At 34.6% G+C, this 24,630-nt stretch overlaps 1 protein-coding gene across 1 annotated transcript; it reads left to right on the top strand.

The window, feature by feature from the left end:
* The first annotated feature begins 237 nt into the window (after positions 1-237).
* Positions 238-23,662, top strand: hps4 (HPS4 biogenesis of lysosomal organelles complex 3 subunit 2). The gene is given in 15 exon segments (XM_056463288.1): positions 238-476; positions 4,600-4,641; positions 4,964-5,051; positions 5,838-5,981; positions 6,799-6,906; positions 8,011-8,127; positions 9,622-9,716; positions 9,843-9,915; positions 9,999-10,132; positions 13,887-14,616; positions 18,886-19,012; positions 19,509-19,620; positions 23,298-23,361; positions 23,363-23,393; positions 23,396-23,662. Coding segments are annotated over 14 exon segments (1,932 nt in total). The 5' UTR covers positions 238-476; positions 4,600-4,606; the 3' UTR covers positions 23,470-23,662.
* Positions 23,663-24,630: the final 968 nt, after the last annotated feature.

The following is a 24,630-nucleotide window of genomic DNA, read 5'->3' as shown; positions in this document are numbered from 1 at the left end:
CGGTTTGAGTTGCCTTAACTTATTGGGTTTTACTGTGCTCAAATTACTTCGTTTACGTAAATAAATTAAGTTCCCAGTACTCATTAGGATTAGTTTTTGAACTTAAATTGTTTGAGTTACCTCAACATTTTGGGTTTTACAGTGTACTTGCAGTATATGAAATCTACACCACGGTTCACTGAGAACGCAAGACTGAAATGGAGAGCGGTTGTCCCTCAAGGCGTGCCGTACTGTCAAGACACACTCACATGACTTCACTCTTGTGACACACATTCCACAAAAACCAAATATTGTGGCTTAATGAAACATCATGAAGCGTCATTTTTCATAGTAGTGTCGAGCAAATGTTTGGCTAATTGTAAGATGTTCATAGCTGTCTTTAAGAGTGATTAAGGCGGTGTAAGTAGATTCATGAATTCTGAAGCTGAAGATTGTGACCAGTGAAGTTTATCTGCTGTCCATTCAAGTCTCTGACGGTGAGTCAAAACGGTCCTCGTATCGGTTCTTGTTTGGTCAAGGAAGATCATTTACCGTTTTGTTTTGTTTGCAAAGCTGCTTGTTTAGCTCGTGCACACATAAGTTGTCGTGCATTTGATGTAAACGAGCAACAAATCTGCAGCTTACCTAATGTTGAATGTCTTTAGAAAATGAATACTTTGATCTGCATTTTGCAGCACAAAAGTTCGATTTTCTTTTCTTTTCTTTTCTTTTCTTTTCTTTTCTTTTCTTTTCTTTTCTTTTCTTTTCTTTGTCCTGACAGCAACACTCGAGATGCTCGACCTCACAACTCTTATCTAAGGTTATCTAACAGGAGTTGAATATCCAAATAACTGACTATATTTACACATTCGGTTGTTATTTCTTATGATTATTTAGTTGAAATTTTTCTAATAAGATTGGTAAACTATTGAGGTAAAGTTGGTTTTATATTCGCACATTCGTTCAGTGACAGCTTCTTATATTGTTTACCACAGTACTTTGAGTATTCTGACTGAAAATACATGCAAGTATGACTTAAAACAACATTAGCACTATTTAATTGACTGTGAACAATGGTGTACTTTGATGGTCTGTAGCTGTTAATATAATTTCAATGAATACTTTTCTGAAATTATATTATTAAAGAGAAAGTCTGAATGTGTGAACCTCCGTTGGTAAACTTGTGTATAAATGTACTATTTTGCTATATTTGTTTTAAGAAACCAAGTTTAATGCAACATTTAATGTTGTCATTCAGTGTAACAATAGTTTATGTACAAAATATTGTCAGAGATATTTAGAACAAGAATTATTTGATGATATTATGTCATAATTATTTTGTAATAGGAAATTTAAAAAAATGAAAACATTTATTCACAAATGTTACAATAAAATGTTAAATTCATTCAAGTATTCAAGTATCTTATTAAAAATATAAATCATATTTAATTAAAATGTTTTCATAATTATTCAAGTTATTCAGTTCACTGATTGACAAACACAAGTCACTTCCTTTTTTTTCATTAAACAAAATAAATGGTTTCTTTATAATATGGTCAACTCTGTTATGTTAGTAACATGAGTTTGATGGTAACAGAGTTGATCATTTAAAAAGTTTGTCACGGGGCATGAATGAAATGTTTATGAGTAAAAGTAGAAACTGCAGTTAAAGTCACCCAAACTTACAGGAAACTCTTACATGAAAGCACTTCATCTAAACACCTTAATAAAAAAATATTGTCTATTAAGGCAAATAACTAGATTACAGATGTCCATGTAAGCGTAGTCAGTAGTGTCTTCAAGGTGAGTGAAAGATCTAGAAGGGCATCCTGCTGATTTGATTCAGAAGAGGACTTTTTTGTCAGACGGCTCACCGGTTTGACTTTCATTTACCGCCATTCATTTTAAAAAGCACCCGGTCCATTTTATTTGTATATGTTTTACTCGAACGCATTAACCCTACAGGTGCCTGATAGTTAGATGTGGGGTTAACATTAATCAGATTCACTCTAATGAGCTGCATCCATGTTAGCACGTCACATTTGATGTGGTAATTTCACAGTAGGAATACACACAAGTTCGAAGACTCGTTCTCACCACTCGCAAATTTATACCGGCCCTGTGACCCCCCAAAATGAGTTAAAATACTCATAAATCATGGCGATGAGAGTGAATGAGCAAGACAACAGATTGCGGGAGTCACAGTAATGTTCTAAGCATTACATTTCTTTGGTTAAATGAATAGAGCAGCAAAAATATCGCAAGTGCAAATCCCTCTATCTCTGAGTGATCTGCTGTCATTAGTTGGAGACCAGCAAAATATTTGAATGGTCTTGCATGTATTTAGGCTTTTTTACACATATAACAACTGAAAGTTGTGTTTTGACAATATTGCAAGTTCACTAAAAGCTAGCTGAAATTATTAGATAAATACAACTTTATTTTTTAACATGAATATTTAATAATATAAATTCTTGTAATACACTCATTGCTATAAACAGTAGTTTATAGACCTCTTTCCTTTTAGTAAAGAATAATTAGATTTATAGGTGTGCATTTTAATTCTTATACATCAAACATATTCTCCAAACTTGTTCTTGATTGAGTCATGTTGAATTATTCTTTCATCAATTGCGATGTTTCCAAATTGCATTGTAATTTTTCATAACAAATTTTATATCTGTGTTATAGTATTTTCTGTGGCGGTTCATTCCGCTGTGGGGAACACTGATAAATAAGGGACTAAGCCAGAGTAAAATGAATGGATAAATTATTTTCTGTAAAGCTGCTTCTGGCCATAACATGTTCACACCTAGTTATAAGATGGTTATACGAGACGCGTTTAAGGTATTAAATGCAGCATCCTTCATTTAAGACAAGATCTTCTTCTAAGGTTCATACTTTGAGGGAAAATGTGCTCAATGCATTATAAAGCTTAAAGCATTAGATTTGGTGCACAATATCAGCTGCAATAATCCTAGCTTTGACTCAACTTGGCTGTCAGAACAGCAATACTCCCCCTGGCTGTACAAGACGGATCTTGGTAAGTCAGTAAATACTCCCTTAGGAAAATGAAGTATACTTAAGTAAAGGTCAAGTATAAAAGTATACTTTATTTAGTAAGTAATTAAGCCCAAGATACACAGCAGTGACAAAAGCTGCACAGTTTGTGGATAAAAAAAAAAGATGAAAATAAATGTTATTTTTAGCTTGTACAGTTAAAATAATTTTTGTTTTTTTACTGCTGTCATTAAAAGAAACAAACACCATGACTCCTTTTGTCAGTGTCAGTCTGAACAGCCGCGAAACATATATGTCCCATATATGCCAGAAACTATATGTCCCATATATACCAGAAACTATATGTCCCATATATGTCAGAAACATATGTCCACATCTATGCCAGAAACATATATGTCACCTACATGTATAACACATGTCCCATATAAGCCAGAAACATATGTCACCTACATGTATAACACATGTCCCATATAAGCCAGAAACATATATGTCCACAAATATGCCAGAAACATACATGTCCACATATATGCCAGAAACATACATGTCCACTTATGCCAGAAACATACATGTCCACATATATGCCAGAAACATACATGTCCACATATATGCCAGAAACATACATGTCCACATATATGCCAGAAACATACATGTCCACATATATGCCAGAAACATACATGTCCACATATATGCCAGAAACATATAAGTCCATATATATGCCAGGAACGTATATGTCCACATATATGCCAGGAACGTATATGTCCACGTATATGCCAGGAACGTATATGTCCACGTATATGCCAGGAACGTATATGTCCACGTATATGCCAGGAACGTATATGTCCACGTATATGCCAGAAATGTTCATGTCCACATATATGCCAGAAACATATATGTCCCCTACATGTATAACTCATGTACCATATAAGCCAGAAACATACATGTCCACATATATGCCAGAAACATACATGTCCACATATATGCCAGAAACATACATGTCCACATATATGCCAGAAACATATATGTCCACTTATGCCAGAAACATACATGTCCACATATATGCCAGAAACATACATGTCCACATATAAGCCAGAAACATATGTCCACATATATGCCAGAAACATGTATGTTCACATATATGCCAGAAACATATATGTCCCATATATGCCAGAAACTTATATGTCCACATATATGCCAGAAACACGTATGTCCACATGTATGTCTACATAAATGCCAGAAACAAATATGTCCAAATATACGCCAGAAACGTATGTCCACATAAATGCCAGAAAGATAAGTTCACATATATGCCAGAAACATATGTCATATAAATTAGAATTTAAGATTATAGTAAACTGAAACTGTCAGTCCATTTTTTAGAGTTTAAGTATACATATATATGATTAAATTTTATATCATATTATAATTATTTATGTCATGTATGTTACACTGAATGACTTTCACATTTACTTATACCCATATTTTACATCAGTAATATTTGAAAAATAATAAACATTTCATAATAATTTTCTCTTTAAATGTATGTAAATAACATTTGTACAAGTAATTGAATTCAGATACTAAAAACATCTCCATCAACAGATCACCAATGGCTGAAAGCGCTGTTTTGGCCGATTCCAGACGGTGAGAGTAATATTCAGCTTATTATATTAGTGTGTAATTTTTTTTTCCTTTCTTCAAACAAAGTGATAGTTTGTGGTTTTAATCCAACATGCATGCAGCTATTTAACCTTTCTTTAGAAATGCATTCTTACGATGTGACCCATCATTGCCGTCACAGAGAACAGAACGCTCATTGTCCAGCATATTATACATGCTTGCAGATAATATCATCCTCAAGATTATTCCATTAGTTTCTTCATGTTGTATCAGTAAGTCTGAAAGGCAAGGAGGTAGGTTGATAGAAACAAAACAACTAACTGTTTCTGTTTGGTTTTATTTCCAGATCCTGTTTCTTTCTGTATGACAGTTCAAAAGTGCAGGAGGAAGGTGACCTGACTAGAGATGGCATTTATTACTTCTATCCCGAAGATGTAAGCCTTCCAATACTGTTATATTGAATCATTATGATTTCTAAAAGGGTAAAAAAAGCAGTGGTACCTTGAATGAGCACTCCACTTTTTCTTTAGGAATAGTCTGATTTTAAGCAGTTTATTCAGCTGATCTTTCGGTCTTGTGGGAGCATTTTTAGCTTAGCTTAGCATAGATAATTTAAGCGGATTACAGTTGTCAACATTTGAAGTGGATTGAAAATATTTCGTCAAAATTGACCATAGACAAGAATAGGTGTTATTCGATAGTTTTAGGACAACTTTGACAGAAGGTTTTGATCCACTTCAAACGTTGACTACTATAGACCATTAGCATTTTGCTAATAACTTTAAATAACAGTTAATTTAAAAAAAGAAGAGTTTGACTCTTGACTCTACTGTAGTCACATTGTTTACTAAGACTGATGGAAAATTAAAAGTTCCTATTCTCTAGATCAATGTGGCTAGGAACTATGCTTTCTTTCTGGCAAGGAACTTTGCTGCCGTACCATGGCTGCTCTAGGCACTGATATTACATATAGTTCTTAGCCATATAAGCCTAGAAAATAGCAACTTTTCATTTCCCGTTGGTCTTAGTACATGATGTAACTACTTAAGAGTCACACCTTGAGATGGCTGAATCTTTTAAAACGCAACTGTTTAACCCTAGGAGGCTTGTAAATGTATCCTATTTCTTAAAATAAAGTGGGATGTTTCTTTAGAATGCAGTATTTAGTCATGGTTATTTTAGAAGATGACCATTGTATAACACAGTGTGTGTTGTTACAGACACCGATAGACCAGCAAGAGCTGCTTTGTGGACAGTTGGCCGGTGTGTGTCGCTGTGTGTCTGAACTGTCCTCATCTCCCGTACGTCTGCTCCGTCTGCGCAAAAGCAAATATGCCGTACGAATGAAGGATAACTTTCTTTGGGTGAGAGACATTTTGGCTTTATTCTGTAATTGGTGATGCATTTTGCAGTTTGCTATAATAAATTCTTTCAGTTGTTAATAAATCACAAATTCCCCAAAAGTGACTTCCTTTTTTTTTTTTTTTACTTTTTACAAAAAAAAAGATTTCTTTCTAATATGGGCAACTCTGTTATGTTAGTAACATGAGTTGGATGGTAACAATTTTAAACTTTTAATCACAAATCCCTCTTGCTAGCATAAATGCCAAGAGCACATGGCAATAATGAAATTGTGAATAACAGAATTGGGTTAAATTCTGTGTTTGTTTTGATGTTTTTCCAGAAAACAACTTAAATAATTCAGTATTTTACATCGTTTTGGGAGATATTTAATTTCTTTTTAAACAATTTAATGTTGCTGAATTAGCATAATGACTGTTTAGTTCATGAAGTATTACCAAAAGTTAAATAGACTAATTTTATTATGCACAAAAATAAACTAATTTGGACAACAATACATAAAGATTTTCATCTATTGAAGAATTTTTTTTGCAGAAGATATTATATTGTTATGGCTAGTAACATCATGTGATCCATAACAATGACATTGACAATTAAATTAAAAGTAATACACAAATAACCATTTAATAATGATTTTGGAAATAAAATGTACCTGGAGTTTTAGAATCCCACTTATGTAAGGACATGAGCTCTGTTACAAAACCTAAGTCTACCTCCAGACAGGGTTTTGAAATCGATTGTTTTGGCTGTAAGCAAGGATTTTGTCTGCTGTTTTAGCGGTTGTACAACACCTTTAAGTGTTTTTTTTCTGGTTTTCAGGCATTGAGCTGTTCAGTGGAAATTCCTGATGTGAGCATATGTGACGTCCTGGACCAGCTGATTGCCCTCTTCTGTTTCTACAATGGGCCAGTGCGGCAGAGCTACCAGGTGCAGCATCACAGTCTACAGTGTTCTGTTCCCTGGTTATGATTTCTGCATGAATACATATTTTTAATGGAAATAGTTTTTTGATTATAGTAAAAACGTTTAAAGGGATAGTTCACCCAAAAATGTTTTCCTCATCATTTGCTCACACTCAAGTGGTTTTAAACGTTTATGAATTTCATTCTTCTGTTGAACACAAAACATGATATTCTGAAGAATGCTGGAAAAAAAGAAACCATTGATATACATCGCAGGAACACATAATACTATGGAATTCAATCTCTGTTTCCCCCCGTAAACATTTTTTATTAAAATTTCCTTTGTGTTTAACAGAAGAAAGAACAGGTTCAGAACAAGTGGAGGATGAGAAAATAACGAACTATCCCTGTATATGCTTTTAATGACAATGACAAGAAAGCTAGCATTCAATCTCTTAGAAATGTTTTGCGTTCCCTTGTGAAACATTGGATTTGCTCGCAAAACTTCGATTTTCTTTGAGAAATAGTGTGGTTACTGTAAAACATTTGCTTTTCTATATCGTGTTACCATTTTTTCACTCATAATGGAAAAAAAAAACAATTACATTCCCCATTTAACTTTGTGTTCTCTCTCAATTTTTTTGCACTTCCCTTGCTAGCAAACTTTATGTTTCTATAAGAAACATTGTATTTGCAAAAACATTATCATCCCTGAGCTTTGGGGTGACTCATGAAACCTTTGTGTTTCAGTAACTATGCATTCTCTCCAAAATGTTTTGAATATACATGAGAAACTTTGCGTTCTCACAGATATTTTTCCCTTTTAGAAACCTTATGCTCGTTCTCAAAGACTAAGAAACTTTGCATTCCCTTTTAAAACTCTGTGAGATTGGCGTCAAAAAATTTACATCTAAAATTTGATTTGAAATTTGATAACTTGATATCTAAAAAGAAATAAATTAATGTTTGTATTGAATTGATTGATTAAATTGGTCAAATTGACATTTAAAGCGTTTATAATAATCTAATGCTTTTCTTTTGTACTTTTCCATATATTTAAAAAAATGATGACTCTTTTCAGCGTTGATTCTTGTTGAATATGTTGTGTTGTGTTTCTACCTGAACGCAGTTGTACAGTCAGGAGGAACTGGCTCTGCGATGGGCCAGATATCTTCATCACCTGCAGGGCGGCTCCACTGAGCTCCACAGTATCTTCAGCTGCCTGAGGACCATCGACTCCACATATGTAAGTAAGAGTGGAATTATTGTAAGGCGCATGCACTTATTAAGTGAGCAATGTACCTCAAAACAAGTTTAAACGAGTCTTTTAGTCGCAATAGAAAATTTGCCAAAACCACTCCATGATAATGGGTGTTTACCGGTTTTGTAATACAACCCCGATTCTGAAAGTTGGGACAATATGGAAAACGTGAATAAATAAAAAAATGTGTTCATATTGTCTGCAATGAACTACAAGTCAAAGCAAATTTGGATATCACTACTTTTTGTATTTGCGTTTACCATACTGTCACAACCCTTTCTGATTTGAGGTTGTATGTAAACAATAGAGCTGTCAATTTAATGAGTTAATTTAAAGGTGCCATAGTGTGCATTGGCTCTGTTAAATTATTCTCTGATATCTACATAGTAGTGTTGTAACGGATCATAAATCACAGGGTTCAGATCACACTACGGTTTTTGTGTCACGGGTTGAACCATTTTTCAGATCAGCAAAAATGGAGGAGACAAATGTCATTTGCTCTCCATTTATTACAAAAACAGTACTGGAAGAAACTTTTAGGTTTAACAAACTAAACTTAAAATCTGTAATTTTAATAAAAATTAAGAAAAAGGAATTTAAAAAAGTTCAATATTCAATACTGTAAAAAAACCAATCTTTACTACAGTTTTTGATAATGGTAAATGTATAAATCTAACATTTTTGTCTCATTTTCATTTAATGAATTAATAATCAATAATTTACTCATAAAACTTCATGTTTCATTACTAGATGTACTGAAATTTTAAAAACGTCTATTCCCCGCCAACATTTGAGCACGTTCGTAAACACAGCTGATTTGGCATTAGGTTCACATGCTCAACAAAAAGGACTGTGGTTGGCCGTGAAGGTCATCAGTTCACTAAACTCACCGCTGTTTACTGAGTGTAACCATAGGTACAGGTACACTTAAGTATTTCAAAGTCACGTTGATCAGCTGATTTGTCTATAAGTTGACATATGAGCGATCTGCCGATGAGTAGTGGCATTAAAACGCTCCAGTGTCCCTGTATCTGTGGTTACAATTCAGATTTGAATGCAGTGCATTGAAGGATTAATAAATGCATGCAAATCATCATTATTTATAGGCTTATTTAGGTTGCACAAGTTTGAGATCCCAGTCTTTTAATGATGTATTCTGAAATACACACATGCAAAGTAATCAGACTTCAGGTGTCAAAAAATATTTAAAACGGTGTAGATTCAATCTTCTCAACTAAAGATGTAGACAAGTGGTTTATTTTAGCTAGGAGGTGTGAGTGGAGATATCTTCAAGCCACCAGAGAATCCTACTTTTCTCACAAGGGCTTTTTTTTTCAATGAATTATACAGTAAATTAAAATTATACTCGACAAACAGAACAAGCAGAGATGTTTTTAATGTTGTATTTTTAATAATTGTGTATAATGCATATGAACACACCATATATATATACTTTCCACTTGTCGCTTGTCCTTTCAGATTGATCCTCTGTTATTGCTAAAGGCTGCGCTCATTCTTCAGGCATGTCAGCGATGTCCTCTCGTTCTGGCAGGTTGTATTCTCTACAGAGGCAGGTGAGCCTTCTAGCTGCAATTTGCTTTCTATTATTCACATTTACACCAAAACATGATAACTGTAAGTAGCTATAGTAACTTAGAGAGACTTCGATCTATTGTCATTTTTATGTTAATGTTATTCAGGGTTGTGAGTACTCAGATGCCTCCTGCGCTCACAGTGAAAGTGATGGTGTACGAGACGCAAACATACAGCCAGGTTAAAATCATATTCATGATGATTTTTGATGCTGAACATACTGCACACAGTCTTATATTGATGTGAGTCTCGTGGTTCTACAGGATAACCGTGTGTCAGTCAATGGCCTGAGCTCATCTGTGGGATCAGCGGCGTCCATCACAGTGACCACACAGGTGTATTTGACGCCCACTGAGCTGAACATGCTCCGCTCGCCACCAGTGGAAAGAGCATACAGGTACAAATAAATTCTACTTGAAACTACTTTTTTTTTTTTATATGAAGTTGAGTAAAATGATGGTCTGATAACATTTCTTTCAAATAAAATTGTATATTTTTAGAGCTTATTTTGGATGTTTTGTTTAAATTCTTTAAATCCTTAATGCAGAGAATTTCCAAATAGTTCATTACGATGCAAAAATTTAAAAATGAGTCTATTTGCTCACCAAACTTATATTTATTTGATAAAAAAAATATGGTTAACATTAATACTCTGAGCTGTTTTTTAAAATTAAACAAATGTTCTGCTTTCATATGCTTTGAAATCTAATTATAATATTATGTAATTATTATATCATTTTCAGTAACATTTACTGCAGTCCTCTGTGTCACATGAGCCTTTAGAAATCTTTCTTATTATTGTTATTGTAAATGTTGAAAACAGTTGCTTTGCTTTTTTGCAAAAAGTTTGAAAGTTCTTTGAGGATTCATTGATTATTATTATTATTTTTTTTACATATGCACATATATGTACAATTATTTTCACTATAATTATATCAGTACAGTTATTACATTATATTATTATCTTACTGTCACCAAAGTACTAATCATATTTTTTATTTTATTATTCTTTTTTATTTTGAGTTTTCAAAACAAAATACATATATAACTTACATATTCTCTCATACAGAAAGAGCTACAAATCCTTTAAAAGTTTTCCTTTAAAGAAGAAAAGATACTTATTTAGACACATAATATTACATTTAAAAGTTACAATTCAAGAAATATTCAGGCATATTGGTGAAATATACTCAATCCATTTAGTCCCAATTAGAAAAAAGTATTCAGTCTGTGTTCTTAATGAGAAAGTTTTTCTATTTCAAATATAGTGTGCACTGTATCAATCTATTCTTCAACTTTAGATGACTCTAATTTAAAAAATCTTTTTGTAATTACTTTTTTACTAGCTGCCAGAAGAATAAATAACAGTTTCTTGTCTTTATTAATCCATCCATCTACATGTATATTACCTAATATAAAGATTCACAAGTAAAGTCAATCTCTACTTCAAAAATGGCATCTAAATGTATTTTAATCTCTTTCCAGTATGGGGTTAATTTCTGACAATCCCAAAAAACATGATAGTGATTAGCTACTTTTTCCCCACACATTCTCCAGCAGCTAGTGCCCTTTGTGCTGTGTATTTTCTGTGATGGTGTGATGAAATCCTTAGAACATTCTTCCAACAGAATTCTCTCCACATGGCTGAGCTGGTACATTTGCATTGAGTTGAACAAATATTCCCCAATCCTTATCTGAGATATTCAGACTTCCTTCCACTTTCCATTTATCTCTAACATATAGTGTATTGTCCAGTACAGATTCGCAAAATCCCTTATATAATTTTGAAATGATCTTATTACATAATTGGGCCTTGCCCACTGATAAAAACACTTTTAGCATTCCTGTCTCTGCAATGGTACTAATGATATTTTTAAAACAGAAATCTTCTGTAACATTGTAAACGTCTATACCAGGGTTTTTCAACCTCTTAGGACACACGCCCCCACCAGGTTTGGCCAATTTCACTCGTGCCTCCCCCTCCACCGAGCATGTGCAAACATCATTCACATATTACTTGCTACGTTTAAAGTGCGTAGCATTAATTACACTGAAAACTAAATATATAGCTTAACTGATTCAGTGTGATGGCTGAGCCTGTTTCTGTGAGGAGTTGGATTTAAGTTAGATTCCTGACACGACTAACCGTTAATCATCTTCCACTGTCAATAAGCGTGAGCCATAGCATACTTCCTTTTGATTTACTTGCATACAGAAAATGCTGCTTTGCAAAGCCAAGTTCGCAGAACCCTGACGGTGTGGTTGAGTGGAACATTGAGCATGTTTACATGGATACCAGTACTTTTTATATTATTTTTACATATTTTTAATACAGTACTTTGGTTAAGAGTCACCATGTAAACAGCGACTTTTGATTACCGTAATCCAATTAAAGTGAAATTAAACAGAAATGGAATTAAGACATGGATTATGCATATATTAGTGGTATTATTGAAGTAAACACCGCAATTAAACTATTACCGTCATGTAGGACTTATCATCATATTTTCCAACAAGATCCACACATGCGACTGTCAGTAAAGGACCACAGACACACACATCACGAAATGCAGAAGTTTTTTTCTTTCCATTTGGCATGCGGTTTCAAATTCCATAACACTCTCACCAGTTCTTACTCTTTATTTGCGTCGAATACCCCAGTTTGTCACGGGGGCATGAATGAAATGTTCATGAGTGAAAGTGAAACTGCCAAACTGCAGTTAAAGTCAAATAACTAGATTACAGATGTCCATTTAAGCTTAGTCAGTAGTGTCTTCAAAGTTAGTGAAAGATGCCCCACAGTTTGAAAACCCCTGCTATATTATAATTTAATATATAATATCTGAATAAAGACTTTAAAAGTACAGTATCAGGCTCGAAATTGCACCCGCAATTTTATCTATGTGACCTCATAATATATTTGGGAGCATTTGTGCGACTGCATATAATGGTTGTAGTGCGACCTGTTTTGATTTTTTCTAAAAATGTGCTGAATCGCCCTGCCGCTATATTGGTTCATGTTAGCTGTCAATCACTTAAGACTTTCCGCTGTCAGATGACAGGGAGCTTTTGTGACCGCAGGAAATGCAAACGGCTGAAGAGTGAAATGTACACAGGTTTGCAAACCCCACTTAAAGTTACAAATAATGCCGCCAATGACAGCGATCATGTGGTGAATGTTGATCTGTCAGCCGAGATCAAAACTTTTAAAGAGTGGTATAAGTGAGACTTTTCTTACTTTCTATTGTCCATTCTTTCCTGAGATGTATATTATTTTTCTACTTAGTTACTAATGACTACTTTGCAGCTTTCAGCCTTGAATTGAATGATTTAATATAATCTTTGTTTTGTAGCAGACATATTACTTATGAAATTGACATGCATATAAAAGCAATCGTGCAAAAAAAGTATTTCTGCAAAGCTTCATTTTTGTTTAATGCAAACCATAGATGTATTTTTCATAAAGTAAGAGTAGGACTTTTTATAGCATATAACTCACTTTCAAGCACATTCAAGTCATTATTGTCATCATCGTCATCATTAATATTTAATAGTTATTAGACATTCTGTGATAAGTCATCACAGAATTAGTTAGATAGTGGTTTCTGGTTTTTGGTAGTCTTAATTAATGTTGCTTTCAAATAAAATAAATCCCTTAATAAATTGCAGTGGTGCTCATTCATTTTTGGTGGGTACTTCTAATTTGTTTCTGGTGCTCCGAATTAGTTGGGAGTTGGGAGTCCCGGTGCTACCAAGTAAAAAAGTTAATTTCGAGCCCTGAGTATGTAAGATTTTGACTCCTCTAAAGCATAAACATAGGAAATGTTTGCAGATATTAAAGAAACAGACTAAGTGAACATACTTGTTTATCTGTAAAACAGTGATAAAGTCGGTTATTGTCCTTTGAAAATGTCTGTTCCTGTATGTCTGTTTTTGTTTTGGTCTGTGTAACTTTGCCCACAGCCAGTTTACCCAATTACATTTCAGCTGAAAAAAGGCCATCTCCACTGTTTTGAATTTGGACTGCAATACCTAGTTCAACCACTAAGTGTCAATCCCACATTCCTCGTCTTTCATCCTCTCACAACAACAAAACCTTTTTGGACAGCCGTGTTTTGTAAATATTGTTACTTACATATTTGTATTTTCAGGTCTAACTGCAATCCACCTCCCTGCCAACCCCGCAAGTCTCGCCTGTCCCGGACTTTATCGGACACCCCAACCTCAGATACTGACTCCTCAAGTTTAGACGCTGCTCAGTGTCCTCCAGTATCCTATCAAACGATGCCATCATCTCCTCGCTCCTCACTCTCGGATGAACCATACTTCAGTCCATCTCCTTCACGGGTGAACACTCCCCTACACTCCAACTTCCTCAACCAATCAGAGTACTTAACTCCCGAGTCACATGACCAACGAACTGCAATAAAAGAACAAAGTCTGACAGGAAGTCTGAACAGAAAACAGGACACCGACTCAAACTCTGAGTCCGAATCCAAAAGCGAAGGTTTGAATTCAGACCAGGACGTCCAGAGTGTAGAGATCAAAGCCCTCACTAATGGCTTTCAAGCATTGAACTGTCATGAAAACCACGCTTCAGACAATGATGAGCAGATTCAAAGTACAGCAGATCAACTGGAAACTGTGACCAGTAAAAATGGCAAATTGCGAGGAGAAACGGAAGCAAGAACAAAGAGCAAAGAGGTTGACGGAAGACATCAGGAGAAATACAAGCCCACAAGTACGCCCTCACCAAATGAGACCATGGAAGACCCCTTGCTAGTCCCCTCGATATTATACCAGCATAGGGTTCGAGGCCTGGTTCTGGCTCTGCTGGTGGAGCCCGAATTCAACACAGACCCAGCAGCCAGAGAAGAAGTGGTGAGAAGTGTACATCTGTTTGCAATGTTTGCTACATTTTACATCGAGTTATACTTGATGTGCATGGGTTTGTGGCCAGTAAGAGATTTAAAAAAAATGTTGTTTAATAATCTAGAAATGGTCCACACATAAGCCAATGACACATTCACTACTATTAAACTATGTAAATATTGATTTACAGTAGTCGAACAGCATATTTTTTTCTGCTTACCATTGATTATTTTTATTAATAAATGAGAGTTTGTTAGACTAGGCCAATTTTTAGGCGTTTTAACAGATTTAGTGAATTCTGAACTTAGAAATAGTCGCTTCACCAACTTCGGTGTGTATTATTTACTAATACTTCTGGAGTCAATTATTTTGCTTATACTGTGGAAAACACACCTAAAGACACTGTTCAGGTGTTGAGTATTTCAAGATATTTGTCCGTTTTTTTGTTCTTAATATGTTTTTGTGTGATAGTTTTAGGAGGTGAAATAACTGAAATCATTCAGCAGAGTGATATGGAACTGTAATGCCTTTAAGACCTGCCTGGAACTACTTTTGATCTGAAAATAACTGCACACCTTATAACAGAAGTTGGCAAACCCGGTCCTGGAGGGCCGGTGTCCTGCATAGTTCAGCTCCAACACTAACCCAGGGTGTCTGCTGGGTCTTAAAAAGCCAAAATGCTAACCGGTTAGCATATTATCTTTGGAAGGCAGGTGAGGGACTGTGTTTCAAAGCCACGCCTCACAAAATCGCGAACGCACGCCTAACGACATGACACCAGATAACCCACTAGCTCATGTCATTCGCCAGTTAGAAATGTAGTTAGTGGTTGGCTGGTGGCGTGCAGGAATTACACTCATTACTAAGCCATACTTGCATGCTATTTCAGAGCGAATATTCAGAGTAGCATGGTAAACAGTATAGGGAGGCTGTCATTGGTTTGAAAATGAACCAATGTGAATATAAAACCAACTTCAGCTCAGTAAAGCAGGAATAGGAGGAATAACCCTATTGACTTATGTTTTGTTGTTAAACTAAATAAAAATCTACAGTATTGATGCTGTAAAATGTCCCTTATGAAGCTGAAAATAGTCTTTCGCCGGAAGATTTCAGTGGCTGAACAACACTTCTGTGCATATAGCCCATTCATAACACAACACAATCTACATCAGCTCTGTGTGACTAAAAGAGTTTTAAAACAGAACATTACCTGTCTAACAGTAATACTTCAGCCATGGTGTCGTCCTTCCTCCAGCGTGCAAGAGTAACTTCAATATTGATTCAGGATTTTAAAAAGTTTAAATTCAGCATTTGATTTTACTGCAACTGTGACTGTCTTATGTACATGTGAACCTGCGGCATGCATGCAGGTGTGCACAGGCTAATGGCGGATATGCATGAACAGTGATACGCCGTAGTACAAATCTGCATTTGATCAGAATTATGGGAAATGTCTTAATGGTCTTAAAACGACTTAAATTGAGATTTGAGGAAACTTGCAGAAACCCTGTAACCTGAACATGCTAATCGATGTCTTGAAGATCACTAGAAATCTACAAACAGGTATGCTTGATTAGAGTTGGATCTAAACTGTCCAGGACACCGGCCCTCCAGGACTAATTTTGCCCACCCCTGCCTTACAATGTTCATAAGCCAATCAGAATCAAGCAATCAGCTGCCCCGTAGTATAATGAAACACTAATTAGTTCAAATGAAACAGCAGAGCTTAGTAATGCAAAGTAATTGAACATTTGTTTTCAGATAATACCTGGATTTTTTACAGTACAAGATAAAAAATATTTGATATTAGCCAATTATTTTACCTCATCATTCATAGAAGAAGCCCTACAAATGGAGTACATTTGAATTTCATCAACATACAGTTATTAAAGCCATGTAGGAATGAGATTTGATCCAGGGGTAGTATTTAAATGATGAATAATAATGAGCCAAAAACAGATCCCTGAGGAACACCTTGCTTCATTTGGATATAGAACTGTCTGTCAGATAGATAGGAAAACAAGAAAGAACAGCAGCAGGTGTACTCGCATAAGAAAGATGAGAAATAAGTAAATCGTGGGAAACGGTGTCAAGAGCCAATGCAGAGTAACAAAGGTACAGAAAGGGAGCAGAGCGCATCATTCATTACCTTTAGAAGTGCAGTTTCAGTGCTATACTATGTTTTGGTGTATACTAGGCTTGATGTATTGCAATACCAGGGCTGTTCTGTAAAAATTGGGGGTCGTGATCTCTCCAAACATCAAACTACTTTCTTTTTTTATTATTCATTTTAGAATTTTAAAATTATGCAATCAATTTTAAAGGGATAGTTCACTATCAAAAAAAATTAAATTTACTCTCCGTTTATTTTTCCCCAAGTGGTTCTAAACTTTTATGAGTTTCTTAATTCTGTCAAATTTAAAGGATGGAATTTTGAAATCAGTGACTACGTGTGTAATAAGATCAGTGCATCACTATAAAAAAATTACTTGCTTGTTTTTCCCACAAAATTAGACTTCAAAACTGTCTGTCTCTCTTTCTCCCACTCTCGTTTCGCTGTTCTTGAAGCATCTTTCAGTTCTGCTATTAGTAGAGATGCACATTTTACAGAAGCAAAGATTGATTTCTCTCACATAACTATATTAATAACTGCCTTAGTCTGCTGTTAATGACGCAAGTCTCCATTACTCGCTTTAAAATTATGTTTTGGAATTAGCCCATTACATCCACAAAAAATGACTCCTAAACACAAGAATATTTTAATATGTTAACCTGACTATATCTTGAAATATAACATATGTAAAATGTCTTTGTATGTGGTACAGTATAAGCAGAATAATTGAATCTGGCTGTTATATTGCTAGTAAATAACCCATATCCTAGGTATAATCGCATAATCCACATTACCTGTTCTTTTGAACTTCCTGTTTATGAAAGACAATTCCTTTAAAAATAATTAAAAACACTAATGATAATAACAAATGTTTGTTGGGCTCCAATCTTAAGCCCGATCAGATCACATGATTTTTTGCTGCTTACGAAAGTCACTATGTCCAATTATGCAATTTTTGTCTTGATAAAATCTTGACTTGTCATGAGTAGCAAATGTGCCAGACTACATGTTCCTTCACGATCAGTCATCACGTGACGTCTCAGACAAGCGCTATTTGCTATTTACACAGAGAAAAAATGAGATTCTCAGACAGGCCTTAATCTTTAAAATAATGACATATTAAAAAAAAAAAAAATTATATATATATGACAGAGGTTTGTGGTACAACAGTTACAGTGGAGCATTAATTAAATCCTTATTTTTGGAACAAACAAAAATATAATTCGTAAAAAAAAATCTTTGTGAAACGGATTTCATTTTGTATAATTTGTATCTTAATTTTAATGTATTTTTGTAGGTCAGTTATCTAGTAGATAAACAAGAATAGAGGTTAAGTGCTTCAAATTCAGTCCGCTATATGCTTCAACGCCAAAACACAAACTGGTTTGTTTAATAAAATCAAATCTAGCCTAAATAAAATTTAAGTGAAATATTCTGTTTCAGAGAAAGCTATATTAAACTGTTTTTATTGTTAATGAAAAAAATCATCCATTGCTGGTGAGTTTCAATTTAATTAATCGAGTATTTTGAATAAGCAGGACATGCTTTTACAGTGTATTCGCAGCACTGAATGTGTTGCCAGATTACCTTGAAATAACAAACTTGGTCAGAAGGCTGAGAGAACTCAGAAACTCATTGTGAGAATGGAGATGTCTACATATTTGTGCCAGTCTGTCAAATAAAATTAGCTCAAAACACCTTAATAATTTAGAGAAAGTAGTTTAAGTTTGCCTAACCAATGATTGATCTTATCTACCCGTGACCCACCCATAAGTAAATATGCAGCCTATTTGATTACCTGACTCATGGATTAACAACAGCACCTGCGGATATAACCAAGAAATTATGTCCTGCTATTGTCCAGTCACCAATGTGAAAGAACTCGTCATGAAGAACAGGGAAAAAAATTAAACATGCTAGACTTTCTGCAATGGTGTCATGAGGTGTCACAGACATGGTGTTGGTTGTCGTGAAATATGCCACATTACACAAGAAGAAACGATTGAATCTTGTGTCATGGCGCCCATTTGTTGTTTACGAATCCCTACGACACCCTACGCCAAGGAAATCGCGCCGAAACCGTGACAAATCGTGGGATCTGACTGGGGCTTTGATCGTGCATGATCTTTTGATATAAAAGTGTGTTTTCTCTACTGATATTGCAGCAACACAGCAGCTTAGCATCTCTGAATGGACTTGAGGCTCACCTGAGGAACACCTCACAAGGGACCCCTGGCCCACCGGGGCCCTACACATTTGCCCACTACGACTGCATTCAAAATACTCTCACCAGTGAGTCCTGTATGATGTATCAACTATTACTGAGTTTTTAATCACGCTATAGTAATGCTCAATTTAAAGTATTGCATGAGAAACAACTGATTGAAATGCCAAATTTCAAATAAAAATCTCTTAAGTGACACAAAAAAGGTTTTTATGATTGCTTGAGGTGGTTTGGGACTTTTGGCGAAAAACTGTTAATGCAAATAATGGGAAATGTAAATACATTTGTCGAATAAACTTGACGTACCGAACATTACGCCCACATTACCAATCATGCCTGCCATGTTTACTGTTGGTTACTAGGTTACCAATACTACATTAGGTTGCTCTAACTTCATGGAAATAGACCTAATTTGAGATTTTTAAACTTTTAAAATATTTGCTTCACGTTATGATGCTAACCTGGCTTATCATTATTATACAATGACTAAAGATCTGCACTAAATTCAGTCTATTTGTTTGTGTATTTTCCTACATGAGTTATTGACTTCTGTTTGTTCTGTAGCTAATGTGTGTGGACGCTCCGTCGGACCCCAGGATCGTGCCTTTCTGAGGGCAACAGGACTGCTTCATTCACATTTCTCACACTTAGACACACTACAGGAGGCCATTGTCAGGTTAGTGTATGATTGTGAATCATTTAATGTGTATTTTGTCTGTATTCCCTGATTAACTGTTGAATTTATCTCTGAATAAGAAAGGTGTTCAATTAATAAGTGTTTGTTTTTAGGGCACAGTTGGTCCACAATTATTTTTCTCATTGTAGTGTTGTTCTAATGCCTTTATTTTTTGGACCACAAAAGAAGATAAAAATTCAGTGAATGCAACCAGAATTAAACTTTAAATTATGCTAAAGTATGTACGAGTGGTCCCATGCAACACGTGTTGTATATTCCAAGTGTTCATCAGGTATATGGTATATATCAGGTACTCTTGACAACCCTGCTCACCCAGAACACCCAAAAACACAAACAAGTTGTGAGAAATTAGGATAAATACAAAATACATCATTCATTGAGGTACAGTATATATATGTATATATAATACTTTGTGTTTATTACAATAAGTTGCCACATTTGACTGTCATTCTGATTGGAAGAATCAAAGCTTCATTTGTTGTTAATCTTCATTTATAAAAATGGAGCACTTTTTTTCTAGTGACTCAGTGAACTGCCGTGTTTCATTCGGGTTAGGGTTTCATTCACACAAAGTTGTTCACAATATATGTTATATAGACTATATATTTTTAAATAATATCTTATATTTCAGCTTGTTTTTCACCAAACTACATAGTAAACTGCCAAAACGGGTATTCTATGGGAAGTTGCATGAGATTCTAAGCTACTTTTATTCATTAAGTTGAACCCAGTTCACTTGTATTATGTATGAGCAGGAGAATTTTCTCTTTTTGTGGAACACCATAATAAGCGATTAGTTAGCTTTACTTGGAAAAAATGGGTAAACCTTTTGCTTGTAATGTGATTTGTTGACTTTACTTTTAAAAAGTCAGTAAACTTTTTGATTAGTTTAATTAAAAAGTGAGTAAACCCATTGGTTTTAAAGTGATTAATTAAGTTGACTTATTTTATAGGGATTGATTGACTTTACATAAAGTGAGTAAACCTGTTAATTATAATGCAATTAGTTGACTTTACCTAAAGTGAGTAAACCTGTTGCTTTTAAAGCGATTAGTTGACTTTACTTAGAGTAAACCTGCTGATTTTAATGCAGTTAGTTGACTTTATTTTAAAAAGTGAGTAAACCTGTTAATTTTAATGTGATTAGTTGACTTAAATAATTGAGCAAACCTGTTGCTTTTAAAGTGATTTGTTGACTTAAAAAGTGAGTAAACCCACTGATTTTATGGGGATTGATTGACTTTACATAAAGTGAGTAAACCTGTTAATTATAATGCAATTAGTTGACTTTACTTAAAGAGCACCTATGGTGAAAAATCAACTTTACAAGCTGTTTGGACAGACATATGTGCATGTATGGTGTATAGACCGTCATATTGGGGTGATATAAACACACCCCAGTCCTTTTTTTTTCAATTTAGCAACATAAAGGATCAGCTTCCTTTAAGTCTGTCTGTTGTCTGATGCTGCCGAGGGAGGAGATTAAGGCACGTAGAAACGGTGGGCGGGGAGGACTAGCCTTAAAGAAGGAGTACACCAAAACCGCCACCCAGTGATTAAATGTATAAATAGGAATTTAATAAAAGGTATAATAAAAAATCTGATGGGTGTTTTGACCTGAAACTTTACACACACTTTCTGGAGACACAAAAGACTTATATTAAATCTGAAAAAAGGGCTAACCTAGGTGCCCTTTAAAGTGAGTAAACCTGTTAATTTTAATGCGATTAGTTGACTTCACTTTAAAAAGTGAGTAAATCCATTGCTTTTAAAGTGATTCGTTGACTTTACTTCGTGAGTAAAGCCATTGATTTTAAAGTGACTATTTGACGATACTTTAAAAAGTAAGTAAATCCATGACTTAAAAGTTAAGTAAATGAATACATAATTATAAAAATGAAGTCAACTTAAGAGTTTCAAGTTACAACAGATTTACTTACTTCAAGTAGCCAATTGCTTTTTACTAGGTATGCTCAAAATAACTGATTAACCGTTAACCAAAAGGGTGCATTTTTAACAGATTAATGGTATAAGTTAAATGATTAAAAAGCATTATTTTATATATTTTTAAAGTTTGACTGCATAAGGGGCCGATCATAGCAAGCACGCTTTTTGCGTTGAGAGGTGCACCTTTTGAATGGTCTACTAACAGCCACGAGTGTCGCTGTTTCAAGTTATCCAGAGCTGTATTACTTTACAAATCTTGAATATCACAATATTATTATATATTACAATTGTAACAACATCGGCAGCAACACTTACGCATAATACACAGCTGATTCAGTCGTTTACTGGTAACATTAAAAAAAAAAAAAAGAGCACGCTTGTCTACAAAAAAAGCAATATGGTGCACCTTGCGTTTTGGAACAGAAAATCGTGTTCTGTATGATCGACCCCCAAATGTGCAAAACATAATTGTTAACTAGCAGGATGGTAACACGTGCAACCACATGTGCCTACAGACATATTTTGTCAAAGAAGCAAAATGAAAGAAGGATATTGCTGGTCACAGTTTTGACACAGACAGGTTGATGCCAAACCAGCGCTGATGCTGATCGCCTCTGTCCTGGATCTGTATCATAAATTCAACATATAGGCTGTTGATGTACAGCCAAAAAACCAACCTTTTTTTCATTTGGAAAATTAGTTAATAATAGTTCTTATAAAATATACATTTTTTAAATAATCTACATAGCGTAATCTACCAATCAAACAAATCCAAAGATTTTGTTGATTTTTGCGTAATGATAACTCCACACCAAACTGAGGCTTTCATTTTATAGCTTATGAAACCTGTATGCAAATGAATGCAATAAATGCAACAAAATTGTTATATGCTATAGTAGCCTATACTTCACAAAAAGTCAACATACGAGCCTCGTCATTGTCTTTCATCACACGCAGCGCGTAGACATGAACCGCGAATGAGAGAAGAAATAAAAGCACAGAAGCTCTAAGGTAAAATCAGATGCTCAAGACATTACTTTTAATCTTTAATGACTTCTATTAAAAATGTTGACAGAGGTTTATGATAAAATAATAACAACAGTGGAGCATTAATTAAATGCATAGTCCTATTTTCCGTGGGGCAATCGATTTGAGGTAGCCTGCTACTTTTATTTGACGGAAGAAATAAAAACACATGATTGGACAAACAGCATATATACAGTCAGTGTTTTCGTTTTGTGATCTAAATTTGTCATTTAAGTGAAAAATATCTAGGGCAGGCCTATTTATTTTATTCTTTTTATTTATTTTATTCTTTTTCCTATGCTTTTGGAAACAATGAAGGTGCGTGAAGATGTTCTGTATGCTGCTGTTCACCTGTTAAAATAAATCAGTATTTTAAAACGCAATATTTAATGTCAGACACAAATAGACACGTAAAAATTTTTATTATTATTATTAAATAGCAATTTAATATTACTGTTAATTTTCAGTTAACGAGTGGCAGTTGTCGCTTGGCAAAATGAACCGAAATGAGCATGCCTACTTTTTACGGTGTATGAATAAAAGAAAAATGTACATTACTTAAAAAAAAAAAAAAGAAAAATATCAGGTGAACAAATGATGACTCGATGTTCTTTTTTGGATTAACTAAACCTTTAAACAGGTCAGTTGAACTAAATATACACCATTTGTGTTCTGTCATCCAGGAATGCTGGTTCAGCAGTGTATGCGACCCGCAGCACAGCCCAGGAAACATACTTTCTCCAACAGGGGAACGCCTGTCAGAAACTCTGGAAGTCCAGATCGCAGGACAGTGCATTCTCATTACCCAGAAAAGCCCGTCAGCGGCTCCTTAAACATGGAGTTAACCTGCTTTAAACCGTTTTTTTTTTAAAGATTCTAACAGTTCTTGTATCTCTTTTACCATATTTATATTATAAATGTGCCTTAAATAACTCAAAATGTACATTACTGCTTTTTGTTTATATCATAGGCTGCTATTTTATATAATATACTGCCATCATAGTAGTACTCCACATTTAAGAATAAAATATGGAGGAAGTGTCACCCACATCATAGTCTCTGCTGTAATCCATCAATATTTATATGGTATAGTAAACTGAGGCAGGATTAAAAACTGGCTGGAACCGTTCAGGGTTACAGTTTAATCTAGATGGTACAGTTTTATAGCTGCCACTAAATGATGCTTGTGTGTTAAAAAATAATTTACTAACATTATGGGATGGGTAAGAGAATAGAATTATTCCTTACTCCCAGGGCCATTTTTATATCAAAGTTGATAATTTAGCCGAACATACTGGTGTTCGTAACATCTAGTTTTATGAGGTGAGTTGTTAGCCCAATGCTCAATCCCCAACCTGGAGGACCAGGACACACACATACACTACGGACAATTTAGCTTACCCAATTCACCTATAGCACATGTCTTTTGACTGTGGGGGAAACCGGAGAACCTGGAGGATACGCACGCGAACACTGGGAGAACATGCAAACACCACACAGAAATGCCAACTGACCCAGATGACTGTGGGGCTCGAACTAGTGACCTTCTTGCTGTGAGGCAACAGTGCTACCCACTGCCCCACTATGTTTCCACATAGAATCATTAACATGCCAAAACTTTGTTCTTCTTTATAAAAAAAGGTATTATTACTTCTGTTTAACAAATTCACATTGATCAAACTTGATAAAGATGATTATAATATTGCTAAAAGGTTCAATTACAAAGACTTTAGTTGAGTTGTCAGTTACCACAAAACAGTAAGCAAGCACAGCTGTTTTTAATACTAGTAATAAGAATTGTTTTTTGAGCAGTAAATCAGCATATTAGAATGATTTCTGTAAACAATTCTGTGACTGAAGTAATAGCTCCTGAAAAGTTAGATCAAAATCACAGAAATAAATTACATTTTAAAAGTAAATTCAAGTAGAAAAGATTTTTTGAAAGAGGGGTCCACTAGGATATCATATTTTAAACTTGAATTGATTCTTCATTTAGCTGTGTGAAATAAACAACAT

This window comes from Danio aesculapii, chromosome 8 (assembly GCF_903798145.1).
Source record: "Danio aesculapii chromosome 8, fDanAes4.1, whole genome shotgun sequence".
Classification (NCBI taxonomy): Eukaryota; Metazoa; Chordata; class Actinopteri; order Cypriniformes; family Danionidae; genus Danio; species Danio aesculapii.
The sequence above is the reverse complement of the archived record's forward strand: the minus strand, read 5'-3'. Positions and strand labels throughout refer to the sequence as shown.